The sequence below is a fragment of the Pogona vitticeps genome, chromosome 3 (assembly GCF_051106095.1).
Source record: "Pogona vitticeps strain Pit_001003342236 chromosome 3, PviZW2.1, whole genome shotgun sequence".
Taxonomy (NCBI): domain Eukaryota; kingdom Metazoa; phylum Chordata; class Lepidosauria; order Squamata; family Agamidae; genus Pogona; species Pogona vitticeps.
This window is the reverse complement of record NC_135785.1, coordinates 120,444,416-120,459,220: the sequence shown is the minus strand read 5'-3', so window position 1 is coordinate 120,459,220 and position 14,805 is coordinate 120,444,416. Positions and strand designations below refer to the sequence as shown.

Here is a 14,805-nt window from a genome sequence, read left to right as displayed (position 1 = left end):
TGATTTTTAAAAACTGTGTATAATGACTGGCTTCTATACATCCTTTTCTGATACTTAGTTCTTTCTATCTTTATAATACATCTAATGTATACAGTATAATTATAAGCTGTTTTTGGAAAAGCAGTTTCTAAAATATGATCCATATTGCTATAAAATACAATAATAAATGAAGTGCATGGCTTAGTCACTTATAACAAAAGTGTGCCTCAAACAGCAGTCCCTTGCCTCAACCTTGAGTCAAACGAGAACCCTCTGGCTACTTTTTTTAAAGAAAAAAAAAGGGCGGGTGTAATTTGGCCCTTTAAAACTTTACAGTAAGCTGAAAGAACTGAAAGAAGAGCATCTAGCTTGCACTAGAAAACTAGATGAGAACAAGACTGCTTCAAAGGCCAGGGCTACATCTCTAGTGAAAAGCCAAATGCAGCCAACCAACTGTGTATTGTGGCAAGTCAGGTGCTTGTCAGCCAGTCATCCCAGGCAGGAAGTGAAAACACATTTCTTGAGCTGTCACAAAAGGCTGATGCAGACACTCAGCTTGATAGTTCACAAGCTGTACAACTCTGAGGTGTAGGCATCAAGAGATGAAAGCCATCATCTGCTTTCCAGTCTATTCCATAAAGTGCAGCATACAAACACTAGTTAAGTCATTGCAAACACAACTTTGTTAATTTATGATGATTTTTTGTTTTTTCCATTGGAAATCATTAGACAGACCATCCAATGGTTTCCTATGGAGAAAATTCAAAAAATCATCATAAATTAACGAAGTGTCAGAACAACACCAAAATCAGTTTGCATAGGTTTCAGGAGGTGGACTAACCATTGCAATCATTTAAAACAGCGTCCAAACATTGTAAGATACTTTTACAGGAGCGAAAAGGGAGATCGTTGTGTGAAAATCCCCCATAGGAAACATCGCTGTGTGAGGCAGCAAATTTAACAGAAAAGGCATCGTTGTGTGAATTCATCGTTGTGTGAGGCACTCATTGTGCGAGGCACCACTGTATCTGCCTATCTTATTTTGTTATACAGTACTTTCACCACCTTGGATCTATAATATATATCTCTGGTTTTATTGTTTTTAAATTTGTAAACCACCCAGAGTAGACCTTTGGTCTAGATGGGTGGGATAGAAATCAATCAATCAATCAATCAATCAATCAATCAATCAATCAATCAATCAATCAATCAATCAAATAAATAAATAAAAGAAAAAAAGGTTACTTACCTGTAACCATAGTTCTTTGAGTGGTCCTCTGTGAATTCACACATATGGGCATTGTCTGCGCCTGCAATGACTCTCTTGGAAGATTCTAGAGCTAAAAGTAACAATATTATGGTGTGATCCTCCACGAGGTATATGCTCTTCCCACCCACCATCTTCCTCAGTTCCTAAATTTTATCCGCTGGGTATGAAGGAAAGAATTAATTAATTACATAATTAACCCATGATGGATAGAGGGGAAGGATGGGCGGGTTGTGTGAATTCACAGAGAACCACTCAAAGAATTATGGTTACAGGTAAGTAACCTCTTTTTCTTTTTCGTGGCCTCTGTGAATGCACACATATGGGTGACTAGCAAGCTGCACTTACTGGTTGGTGGGTCGTCACAGTAAGAAGGATGAGAGGACAGCTCTGCCAAATGCAGCATCTTGGCATGCTCTGACGTCTAGACGGTAGTGCTTGACAAACGTGGATGGTGTGGACCACGTAGCGGCACGACAGATGTCAGGAACCTCGGTGCCGCGGTGAAAGGCAGTAGAGGTGGACAGCGCCCTGGTGGAATTAGCTGTCAAATGTTCTGGAGGGGACTTTCACAACAAGCTGTAAGCAAGGGAGATGGTCTGCACAATCCACCGTGCTATGGATTTAGAGGAGGCTGGAGCCCCTTTGTTTGGGCCATGAAAGCAAAGAAAGAGTTTATTGGACTTTCTAAAAGTTTTTGTCCTTTCGACGTAGAAGGCCAGGGCATGTCTGACATCGAGATTATGGAGCATATGTTTTAGGGGCGACGAAGGAGACTTGAAGAAGCAGGGTAGTATGATGGGTTGGTTGAGGTGGAAGTCGAAGACCACTTTCAGGAGAAAGGAAACGTCAAAATAGTCACTTTATCAGGGTGAAACTGGATAAAGGGAGGATTGGCTCGAAGAGCGGCGAGTTCACTAGCCCGTTTGACTGATGTGATTGCAACAAGGAACGCCGATTTAAGAGTCAGGAATCTGAGGTCGATGGACGCCATGGGCTCGAACGGAGGCCGCATCAAGGCATTAAGAACCAGCTGCAGTGACCACTGGGGGGAGATACGTTGTTGAGGAGGGCGAATGTTGTTGAGCCCTTTGAGGAACTTCTTGACAGTTGGGTGAGAAAACAACTTGGAGGAGGGAGAATCATCGGGCTAGTGAGCCATAATGGCTGAAAGATAGACCTTTAATGTGGACTGTGAAAGGCCAAAACTGAAGAGATAGAGGAGATAAGTGAGCAGAGTCTTCAAAGAGACAGGTATAGCATGTAAGTTATTGTCCCAAGTATACTTTAAGAAAGACTTCCATTTATTTTCGTATGGAAGGGTAGTGGAAGGTTTTCGGGCTCGAAGAAGAACCTGCATCACGTCGGGAGTATCCTCCATGCCGCAAGACTGAGAGAGGTGACGTCTGGGTGAAGAACGAGGCCGTGGTCGAGCAAGAGGAATCTGGGCGGAGAGGAAAGTGGACCATGTCTGACGACATCGAGACCAGGTGAGTGAATCATGGCTGGTGGGGCCAGTACGGGGCTATCAGGATCGCGTTGGCCCCGTCCTGTTGGAGACGGACGATTACCCTCTGGATGAGAGGCAGAGGGGGAAATACATATAGGAGATCTTGGAACCAGTCCATCAGGAACGCGTCTCCCAGAGAGTTGCTGTCCCGTCCCGCTCTCGAGCAGAACCGGGGGCATTTCTTGTTGGCATCGGCTGCAAAGAGATCTATTGAGGGCATGCCTCATCATCAGCACAGCTGCAGGAATATGACATCGTTCAGAGTCTATTCGTGTGTTCTCGTCGGTAGCCGACTGAGCCGATCTGCTAAGGTGTTGTCGTCGGTGGAAATGTGGATAGCAATAGGGAAAACATGGTGGAAATAGCACCACTCCCAGAGATTGACAGCTAGGTAGAGCAGAGAAGGGGAGTGGGTACCTCCTTGCTTGTTGACATAAAACAGTGCAGTGGTGTTGTCTGTTGCCAACTGCACTACTTATACTCGGATGAGGGGAAGAAAGACATAGAACACTTTGATGATTGCCAACAGTTCTAGATGATTTATGTGAAGTGGCAGTTCTTGTTTTGACCAGAGTCCGTGGACTGTGTGCTGAAGGCAATGAGCACCCCACCCTGTGGGGCTGGCGTCGGTTGTGACCTGTATGGAAGGTCTTAGAGGCGAGAAAAGCCTACCAATGAGAAGGTTGTCTGGGCGAGACCACCAGTTGAGCTGGGAGGCTAATTCTGGTGTCACCGGCAACAGAGCCGACGGAGGGTCTGTGAGCGGATTGAATAGGGAAAGAAACCATGCCTGCAGGGATCTCATTTTGAGCCTGGCGTGTTGGACAACGGCCATCATCGATGCCATGAGTCCCAGGAGGTGTTGGGTGTGATGCGCCGAAACGGAGTGATGTGTTTGAAAAAGGCGGACAGCCTTTTGGATTTTCCTGATCTTGTCTAGAGGCAGGAAAGCTGTTGCACAGAGGGAGTCTACCTCCATGCCTATGAACTTGGCCGTTTGGTTTGGGATCAAGTGTGACTTTTCAAGGTTGATCTTGAGACCGAGACTGTGGAGCGTATGGAGGGTTACGTCTCGTGATTTTATGGTGTCGTGGTACGACGTTGCCACTATCAACCAGTCGTCGATGTAGGGATAAATGTTTACTCCCTGCAGCCGGAGGAAGGCAGCTACTGGTGCCATACACTTGGTGAAAGTCCGGGGGGGGGGCGGTGGAGAGCCCGAACGGGAGGGCGCAAAATTGGAAGGCAGTGCCATTGAAATGAAACCGGAGGAATTTTTGATGGTCCAGGTGAATGGACATGTGGAAATAGACCTCCTGCAGGTCGATAATTATGAACCAGTCTCCCGGGGAAAGCAAAGGGATAATAGAGTCCAGTGTAAGCATGCAGAATTTGAGGGGAGATATGAAACGGTTGAGATGGGTAAGATCAAGGATGGGGCAGAGGCCTCCATCTTTCTTAGGAACAGTAAAGTATTTTGAGTAGAAACCGTTGAGGGAGTCCGAAGTAGGGACTGGAAAAATGGCATGTTTCTGGAGAAATTTGGTAACCTCATCCTGCAAAGCAGAAGAGTAGGGGGTGTATCGAATAAACCCCAACAGAGGTAGTTCGGAGAACTCTATGAGGTAGCCAGAAGCTATAATGGATAGAACCCATTTGTCTGAGGTAATGGATCGCCAACGATGGAAGAATGGGGCCAGCCTGGTACATTTCACTGGGTAGAGAGGAATGTCAGACAAGGGAGGTATAGGTAGTTGTCAATATTGCTTACCCTTTCGTTGTCCTTTGCGAAAGGATTGGCGCTGACGAGGCAGGGTTTGAGGTCGGTACGATGCCATCAGAGGCTGGGGGAAGGTAGGGACCTGTCAGCTTGATGGGGGCGATACTGTCTATAAGGTTGGAACCTTTGATTTTGGTATTGCTTAGGATGAAACTGGCCTGAATGGTAGAAGGGCCGTTGATAGGAGGAAGACAGCTGGGAAGAATAAGAGCGCGCAGTTTTGCGCTTCTTATGGAAGTCTTCCATGGTGTCATCGGTTGTGGAGTTGAACAGGCCGGCACCGTCAAAAGGCAAGTCCTCGATTCTTGACTTGGTGTCATCAGAGATTGTGGAAGATTTAAGCCAGGCATGGCGTCGAATAGAAATAGAGGTGACCAAAGTTTTAGAAGCGGCCTCAGCGGAGTGTCGCGCTGCAATCCTCTGATACTTGGCGAGAGAAATAGCTTGTAAATGGATATTGATGAGGTTGGATCTCATGGGTTCAGGAGATGATTCAATGAAAAGGAGGACTTGATTCCAAAGATGATGCTGAAAGGCGCCCATAACTGCCTAATAACTGATGCTTCTGAGTAAGAAGGCTTGCAGAGAGTAAATTCGTTTGGCCATCGTGTCAACTTTCCCTGTCATCTTTATTGCCAAGGGTAGGTTTGGACTTAGCCTGGGTTTGGGCCTGACTAGACTTGACGAAAGAGTTAGGCACCGGATGTTTATTGAGGAATTCGGCATCGACACCGTGGGTCCTATAGAGGCGATCGGTGCGGCGAGAGATATGCATGATAGAAGGCGGTTTTCCCCAAGTGTCCTTGATAAGTTGAAGGATAGACTTGTTAAAGGGGAGACTCAAAGGAATGGGACGCTCCTGATTGATGTCACTGAACACTGGGTCGGCATCAGCGGACGAGGGTTGTTCAGTGTCCAGATTTAGGGCTTGTGCCATTTGAAAGATGAGAATCAAATAGGAAAAGTCATCCAAGGAAGAGGAAGCATGGCTGCCCCTCGTATCTGGGATTGGAAGGGGAAGGTCGGGCTCATGGGAGGACTCAGAGTGTTGTGCCTCTGAAGATGCAAGGGAGCCTGGAGACGAAAGGTAGTCCAATGGACCAGCCTTCCATCGGGGGAGCTTGATGCCCTTGGGGTGGCAGGTCTTCGAAAGGGCCCTGAGATGTTGCCGGGTCCGGCATCGAGGGTGCAGGATGCAATGGTAAGGCCTCGCGTCCTTGTCTCGCATCCGCTTAGATGGGACGAGGGGGCAAACGGATGGAGCCGAAACTGTCGGGGCCAAGGTAGTCTCACGGAGGCGGCTTGAGTCCACAAAGGAAATGGCATGGGGGAGTTCCAGCATCGTTCTTAGCCATTTAGTCTGCTCAGGCTGGTACCTCTCGTACCAGGATTGCCACATGAAGGGGTCAAAATGGTATGGTACCATTGGAAATGGGCATAAGTTGCCTTGCGATGGGACCGAACTCGGTGGAGAGAGGTGCTTTCGTTTTTCTGTTCTCTTCCATGGAGGCAAAGGGGGAACCTTCAGATCAGATGCCGAGCTTTCAGCTGCCCGCCCTGAGTCGGGGTTGGAATGGACTGAGGCCGGGCTGGCCTGTGGTACAGCCGCATTGAGGCCAATGCTCGGAGTTTGGGGCGGCATCGTGGGGGGGGGTGCAACATCATGGGCATCGTCACTGTCCGAGGCTAAATCAGGAGCTTCTCTGGATGATTCATCGAGGATAGGGGAAGGCAGAGAAGGCTGAGGGGGCTCCACTCGGGGAAGTCTGTCCTTTCTGGGCCTCTTAGGGGCAGGTTTAGGTTTTTTTCTTTGAGCTGGGATCGTGCGCTCGAGACTTCTGAGAGGAGGGCAACTTGTGCTTACCAGACGATTTTGCTTTCTCAGCAGTGTCCTTAACTGGTAGCACAGAGGTAGAGTCAGAAGTAGACTGGCCCGCTGGAAGTCTATTGGCTGAAAGAGCAGGAGATCTAGCCGCTTCTGAAGACGAAGTAGGAGGATTCATGGCTGTTTGCCAAAGGTAAGACCGAAGTCTTTGGAGCCTCTGTTTAAGTGCCAGCTTGGTTAAATTTTTACAAGCAGGACACGAATGGGTAGGATGTTCCTCACCCAAACAAAAAAGGCACTGGTTATGACCGTCCGAAAGTGCGATTTTATTCGTACAGGTCGTACACCTTTTAAAAGGAGACGGTGAGGCCCTATGCAAAGAACTAGGGAAGGGGGGGAAGGGGGAAAAGGGAATAAAAGGACCCCGGGAAGCTGATTAGGTAAACAAGAGACGCGGATTATCACTAAGTAGGTAATTTAAAGTAAAGATAAACAAACAAAAGCTCAAAGGAGCCTAGAAAAATAGCCAAAAGGCAAATAGCGAAGCGCTCAATCTTTCCTGAGAACCATTCAGCTCGGCAGAAAAAAGGAACTGGGGAAGATGGTGGGTGGGAGGAGCATATACCTCGTGGAGGATCACACCATAAAATTGTTACTTTTAGCTCTAGAATCTTCCGAGTGAGTCAGCGCAGGCGCAGACAATACCCATATGTGTGCATTCACAGAGGCCACGAAAAAGAAAGAACTAACTCATAATTGTGTCAAAATGTACCCACAGTATCAGGTTCTAAACATACTGAGGATGGTGAATAAGCAGTTTCAGAGTGGACCTGCAGAGAGGTGTGGATAGCAGTAGCACAGAGAGAATCATTTGGCACAGGCATTAGACATTCCTCCCAGAACTGTGCAGCAAGTGGAGGGGGGGCGGACACACTTGTTAAAGGGGCTCAGCCAATCTAATGAAGTCGAGCATTTCAAAAACTGAAGGTGTCCCAACATTTTATTTTATTTTAGTATGCTGCACAATGACACTGGGTCTACCCCAATGGCAAGTCATCCAGCAAAAGTTGTAACTCCCAGAAGAATATAGTCACTGAGATTTGAATTTTTAACTGGGAGTATATTTGAACCCTATTTATAATTAAGATTAAAAGAATCAATTTTTAAAAAATCAAAATAAGCACAGCAATGCCTATGTGCAATATCACAAATCAATTCACTGAAGAACTTTGTTTTTCAGCATTCTACTCTATACTTCACAAAAAATATAAATAGAATACAATAAAAATAACAATCAAAGATGTTTACAATGACTGTATCTCCGGCTAACTAAAGAGAGCAAAATGTATGTTTTCAGTACATTATCTGCTACAAAAGATAACTGAATGTTTCAGAGACAAATCCTACATTTTTCATCTATGCACCAGGTTGCGGAATCAGCTATTCCAGCACATAACTTAGAGTGTAATGCAGCAGTGGTTTCTCAAACTTTTAACTCAACTAGTATCTCCAAAGGACTGCCTTAGTAGTTTGTACGTAGTAGATCTAATATCATGCAGACAGACAGAGACAGATAATCTCACCCGAGTCATTTTTAAAAAGTCTAATGAAGGGCGATTCCATTGGACATCCTCTTCTCGTCTACGCTTAAGTCGGCTTTTCTTTTCATTCAGGACACAAGGTTGTGAGCGACACCTTAACAAGCCCTGATTCCGAGTGAGCTCTGGTGTGGAGGTGGGAGTGCTGCTGGCTGAGGATAAGTTCTTTCCTGTTTCAGTAATATGTTCCTGTGATAGGGAAAGGCGACGTCTTGGGTTAAAATCATAAGGTTTTCCAGAATTCCAATTAAAACTTGAACTCGAGCTTCCTTCACTACTGCCTACAAAACCACTACTTGCAGATGATGGTCTGGGTACTGGTGAAGTGCTGAAGCTGGTGACTTGGAACACATTATTGAATGATTGTCTGCTGTGGGGCAGAATGATGCTTGTGCTTTGCTTCAAGGCAGTGCTTCCATGGCTATTGCATCTCTGCAAAGTAGTACTGCCTCCACTATTGCATCGCCTCTTAGACACAGGAGTCCAGATCTTTGAACTACCAGGTTTCCATGGTGATCGGCATCGGACCAACTCATCTGGTTCAGAGAGTGATCTACAATGTCGTTTGGTAGGTGGTGTCAATGGCTGTCTGGAGTTCTCATTAAGATTGAGTTCACTTATCCATCCTGAAACCAGGGATTGGGCTGGAGATCTGTGTTGCCAATGTAAACCTATGCTAGATGCACTTGAACTAAATGGGCAAAATGACGAAGAACAAACTAAATTTTTACTTGGTTCAGTTCTGACTTGACTATCTTCAATCTGTGAAGATTTCCAAGGACCCTCTTCTGCTGAGAGGAAATATCAATGGAAAAGAGAAAAAGAAAAGATTTCTGTCAAGTTAGCAAATGGCATTATGAACTTTACTCCAAGGATGTGGGGAGCATGAAGAGGCACCAAACACTGATTTTCTTCTTGAAAAAATGCTAATAAAGCTTTAAGGGAGTGTTTCACAAACCAAGTTGAAAACCTACTGTTTCATATTAATTCCCTGCTCCTCCTATATTAAGTGGGCACTCACCTCCTAAACAGAAGAAAAAATCTTGTTGTGGTCATGGCTTTCTTCCCTTGCACACCCTCCTAGGGCTACATTACACCACTCCTCACCATGTTGTCTATTTTCAGCGACATGGTGGTACAAAAAGTACTTGTAAAAACTTAAGAGTGATAACAACACTATAAGACACCAGAAGCAGAGTGATAGAGGGAGACTGCCAAATGACAATTTATTTGAATAGGATCTCCACTCAGTGCACACCACTGGAGAACCCTATGGCTATACCTAGGGCCCTGTGAAAATTCCTTTGCCCGGACCTTCCCTGAGCATATAATCAGTCTAACAATTCATGATGAGATGATACAGCTTCTTCTCTTATTGTGGCATGTGCCAACTGTCCCACTGGGTGCTAAAAGTTGGATCAAGCTGGAAATAAAGGGGAAAAAACACCCACATCTACATTATAGGTTTGATGATGCCTGCTAATTTCTGTAACCTGCAATGTCTGGATTTGTATAGTAGTATTAGCAAGCCAGAGATTTTATTTATTTATATTTTATTTATACTTAGGCTCACGTGTCTCTCCTCCTGTTCACTTCAACCTCAAAGCAATCCTGTGAAGGAGATCAGGCTGAGAGACAATGACCTGGATCTCCAAGGTTCTAATCCAGCATTCTGATCACTATTCTACATCGGCTCTCCAGTGTTTACTCTGAAATGTTTATTTCCCAATACACCTATATACTCAAAGATATATTAAACACGGAAATCTGCTGTGTTAACTCTAACTTGGCCTATATCTCACTTAATGGGAATGGCTAAACCAAAACTGTAGGCCAGAATGCCATTGACTATTGAAAGTACAATGAGATAAATCATAGCAGTGAACCACTGCTAGTTAAGAAGCTGCCAGTTGCATTCCTTGTTGCTTGAGTTGTGCAACTTGTGGATGCTTCTGGATCCATCTCTGAGCCTGGATGGCTAGGTTTCATTGGTGGCCAGAAGTGCTTTCATATTGTTAAAACCAGTATGTCAGCTGCACCCATTCCTTGAAAGATCTGATCTGACCATGGTGACACATGCCTTAGTTACATGTTGGTTAGATTACTGTAATGTGCTCTGTGTGGGGATGCCTTTGGCGAGAATTCAGAAACTTCAGCAGGTCCAAAATGCCGCAGCCAGGTTGTTAAATGGGGCTGGTTACAGAGAACATATAACTCCCCTGTTACAGTAGCTCCATAGCTACCAATCTGCTTCTGGGCAGAATACAAAGTGCTGTTTCTAACCTATAAATTCCTAGATGGTTTGGGTCCTAGCTATCTAAAGCACTGGTTCTTAACCTTAGGTTACTCAGGAGTTTTGGACTGCAACTCCCAGAAGCCTTTACCACCAGCTGTGCTGACTGGGGTTTCTGGGAGCTGCAGTTCAAAAGCATCTGAGTAACAAAGGTTAAGAACCACTGATCTAAAGTACTCCTTTATGAGCCTGCCCAGGTATTAAGATAACCAGGAGAGGCCTTTCTCTTGTTTCCACCATCCCATGGGTGCATTTGGTAGAGACGTAGGACAGGGCCTTCTCTGTTGCTGCTCCCACTTTGGAACTCCCTCCCACGAGAGGGCAGGTTGGCCCCATTTCTGCTGTCCTTCCAAAAGCAAAGATCTTCCCTTCAGGCAGGCTTTTCTTTAAATGACTGGTTAACCATAGGGATTTTTTAAAGGGATTGTTTTATTCTGTGTTTTACTTGTGTTTTTACTTTTGTTCTTGTTATGAGCTGCACTATATTTTTAATGCTGTTTTAATATTGTAATAATTTATTATTTGGTTTTTAACTTTGTTTCTTTTAATACTGTAATCCACCTTGGCTCCTCTAGGAGAAAGGTAGCATATAATTTTTTTTTTAATAAAATAAATGAACTTAGCACATGATAACAGATACTGGACCTGACTTGCTGTTCCACTTCATACCACCGCACTTACTGCAGCATAAACAATCCAATAGAAATTTGTAATCTGTGTAATATTTATTTACATTATTGCACCATTTGCAGATACTGGTTCCATATCAAACAGTACTGTATGTTTAATCTTTCTAGTGCCTCCCAAAAAAGGAAACACAAAAATGCTATTTTAGACAGAGTCTTTGGATCCTAGCAGAAGATGAAAGAAATACATTTTCCCGAAAATAAAGTTATCCTACATCACAATATGCAACAGCATTTCTAATGCAAAGCATACATAGCAAAGCTTCCTATTCCAATAACTTCCCCAAACAGGTCTACAATAAGCAGTAGCTTGTGTAACTTAGCCAACTGTGTTTTCATTAAGTTTAGAACACTGAACAAAACTATAAAGACACCTGAGAAACTTACCATTAACTTCAAATGGGAATTGTCTACAACTTTTGTTCTGCTTCTCAGATGAATACTGCAAAAAGGGGAAGATTAATACTGCCATTGATCCACTCAAGATACAAATGTAAGTTTATTTAAGCAGCACCAACCTTGTCCAGACTGGCCTTTAGGGCTCAAAGTAAAGTCAGAAAGTAGAGGATGGAAATTTCAATAGCTTCTTCTGTTCTATTGTCAAGTATATGTGCCTGTGTGTGCATACAAGTACACATACATAGCTATTGTTAGCATCCTCCAGTCCTTAAGATGTAAGGTAAATGTAAAGGTTCTCCTTGACAATTTGTCCAGTCGTGTCCAACTCTAGGGGGCGGTGCTCATCCCCATTTCCAACCCATTGAGCTAGCGTCTGTCTGAAGACAATCCTCCGTGGTCACGTGGCCAGTGCGACTGGACACAGAACACCGTTACCTTCCCACCACGGTGGTCCCTATTTATCTACTTGCATTTGCATGCCTTCGAACTGCTAGGCTGGCAGGACCTGGGACAAGCAACAGGAGCTCACTCCGTCATGTGGATTCAATCTTATGACTGCAGGTCTTCTGACCTTGCAGCACAGAGGCTTTTGCAGTTTAACCCGCAGCGCCACCACGTCCCTTCCTTAAGATGTAACAGGACATTAATATAAAAGCACCTGAACAGGAGCTGGCTGGATAGTTAAGAGAGTTAGGTATCCGGCTGTGAACCAGTCTGGGAGTTCATTATGCATCCCAGAAGAGCCGGCCTGGGTGGCCTCGGGCAAGCTGCAGTGCCAGGAAGAAGGGAAGCCCCTGCTGAGTACTCTATACCTAGAAGACCCTGAAAAGGATTGCCATAAGTCAGCACTGACTTGACAGCACATGATTATTACCTGAAGAGTCAAGAGACTGTCCTTTAAAACAGTATAAAATATTACCCAATTAAGATTTTTAAAAAGAGAAAAAAGAACAGAAACTGGTGAAAGGCAAGCCCAGACTTTTAGCAGTAACTCTTGATAGGAAAATATATGGTTATTCACCGTAACTATCATTCTTCATGTGGTGATCCATGTACACACGCACGCGCACACACACCAAAGGGGGTGTGTGCCTGTGCAAGCACCAGTTTGGAAAGTTCCAGAACCCCCAAAGCATCTTTGCCTATACTACACAAGTGCGGCCCCCGCTCTCTTCAGTCCCAGTTGCCTGCTGCAGGACAGAGGGAGAAACAAGAATTGAGGTGGGCAGGTTGTGTGAAGACATGGATTACTTGAAGAATGACAGTCATGGTAACCATATCTTCTTCTATGTGGTGTCCATGTATTGCACACAAAAGGGGAAGTTGGCAAGCTAAGTTTTGGAAGTGGGTGTTAAGCCAAAACAGAGGATACAACAACCTGGCCAAAGGAAACAAAGTGATCATTTGAGGTCATTTTAAAGTGAAGGATAAAAGGTAAGTAGGCTGAAAGGTTGTGACATATGGAAATGGGAGGCTACCACAGGCAGAAAAGTTACGTCTGTATGAAAGGTGACCCTGTCGTGGGAGAAAATCAGGTATGGAAGGTCACAGCAGAGGACTGTCAGTTCTGCTGCACAGCAAGCAGATGCGAGGGCCACCAAAAGAGCTGTTTTAAAGGTCAGGAGACAGAGGTCTGTCATCACCAGTGGCCTGAAAGGGTGTCTGTTGAGTTGAGACAAAACCAGTGAGAGAGACCAAGGGTCTTATGGGGGCCGTATGTCAGGGTAGGTGTTTTGAAGACCTTTCATAAATCTCTTCATTGTCTGGTGTGTGGAGAAGTGGGAGGAAGAGTGACCAATAGTTGCAAGATTGATGGAAAAGCCCTGTTGCTTGAGATACAGGAGAAAGGCCAGGACAGTAGATAGGGAAGATGGAGAGTCCAGCAGATCACATGATGATGTGTAGAGTTGGAACTTCTTTCGCTTGTAGCTATAGAAGCAGTTTGTGGATGGTCACCAGGGCTGTCTTAGGATGTTAGCAAGGAGGGCAATATCCTCCAGGCTGTGAGCTTCAGGTTAGTGTGGAGGACCGTTCCCTTGTGGTGAAAGAGGAGACTGTGGTGCAGGGGCAGCCAGATCCTGTCAGAGGCAGAGAGGAACAGGGTAGTAAGGCATTCTTGGCAAGTCCACCAAGGGTTTATGATGATGATGATGAAGTTGTCATGGAGGACTGAGGAGCATGAGCTGAATCAGAGGAAAAAAAGGGAACATGTATAGTAGGCCACTGGTCCAGTCAGCAGAGAAGACATCCCCTAGGGAGTGCCTGCCTGTGCCTACCCCAGAGCAGCATCTGGAGCATTTGGAATTGCTGGCAGTTGCAAAGGCGTCCACTGAGGATTTGCCCCATCAGAGGACAAGCTGATTGTAGACTGTGTCATGCATCTGGGTCATCATTTGGCTGAGACAGTCTGCTGTCTCGTTGTCTGTGCCAAAGACATAAGTTCCTATCAGAGAAATGTGATGGGTGATGCACCACTCCCCAAAGGAGGCCAGAGAAATACAGGAGGCTCAAGGATTTGTTCACGTAGAACAGAAAAGCAATGTTGTCCATGGCGATCTGGACAGTGCAGCCACGGATCACATTCCTGAATGCCCATAGGGCAATGAAAATGGCAAGAAGCTCAAGCAAGTTAATGTGGTGGGCCCTCTTGTGAGTGGACCAGAGCCTGTCCTGTCCTGTGATGACGGTGCACCCAATCCTCTAATGCGTGTGTCAGTCAGTGACTATGAGATGAGATGGATGCTGTTGGTGAAATGGAGTCTTAACCCATAGGTGACTTCCTGCTGTCCACCAGAGAAGTTAGTGCTTGAGCTGTGGTGAAAGAAATAGTTAAAGCCAAGACTTATTGCAATGTGACACAAGTAACTAAGAGGCGGCTCTGGAACAGTCCAACACGTGCTGTTGTGGCAGTGGGTAAAAACGGACTGAGGAGAGCAGGTCCGCGCTTGCATGGTATAGGCAGACACTTTCACTTTTGAGCCTCGGGAACTTTCCAAACTAGTGTTCACACAGGCACAACCGCACTTTTGTGTACATACATGGACACCATGAAGAACATTTCTTTAAATCAGAAGCAAGAAACCAGTCAGAGAGAAAGATAATACCACTAGATGATGAAATAAGAATGGCAGGAGAAACAAGATGCTCAGTGAATTTCTTGTTTCGAGGTGAATTGTTTTTAAGTAGTCCATTTGAAAAACTATCAAAATAGTTGAGCTCTTAGAAGAAAAGTTGACAAGTTATGCAACTAGATCCTGCTGCTTCAGAAAGTTCTTAAAGGACTCAAAGATTAAATGTGTTGATAATTTGATTAACATTTTTAAGTTAAAATCTGTCTCCTAATTAAAAGACTGGAAAGTTGCACTGGGGCAGGGATTTGACCTCTGGTACTTAATGAAGTTATGCTCTGATAAAACAAACAGACGCAGCAGCAGAACAATGGCATTTTTTTAAAAAGGGAGTACACAC

At 45.0% G+C, this 14,805-nt stretch overlaps 1 protein-coding gene and 1 long non-coding RNA gene across 7 annotated transcripts in view; both read right to left on the bottom strand.

The window, feature by feature from the left end:
• The window catches only part of FAM53A (family with sequence similarity 53 member A), a 42,938-nt gene that overhangs the window by 14,666 nt on the left and 13,467 nt on the right, over window positions 1-14,805 (bottom strand). For 4 of the 6 annotated variants that reach the window (XM_020805925.3, XM_020805923.3, XM_072994819.2 and 1 more), the window contains 2 exons: window positions 11,326-11,380; window positions 7,945-8,750 (listed from right to left, as the gene is read on the bottom strand). In XM_020805925.3, the coding sequence (XP_020661584.3) occupies window positions 7,945-8,750; window positions 11,326-11,380 (861 nt within the window). Of the gene's footprint in view, window positions 1-7,343; window positions 8,751-11,325; window positions 11,381-14,805 lie in introns of those variants that run through there. The other 2 variants (XM_020805928.3, XM_078390663.1) reach the window with 2 other exon arrangements.
• Window positions 10,083-10,564, bottom strand: LOC144588229 (uncharacterized). Its single transcript, XR_013543676.1, has 2 exons — window positions 10,417-10,564; window positions 10,083-10,272 (listed from the first exon to the last, which is right to left on the bottom strand). It is a non-coding gene; the product is annotated as an uncharacterized LOC144588229 (long non-coding RNA).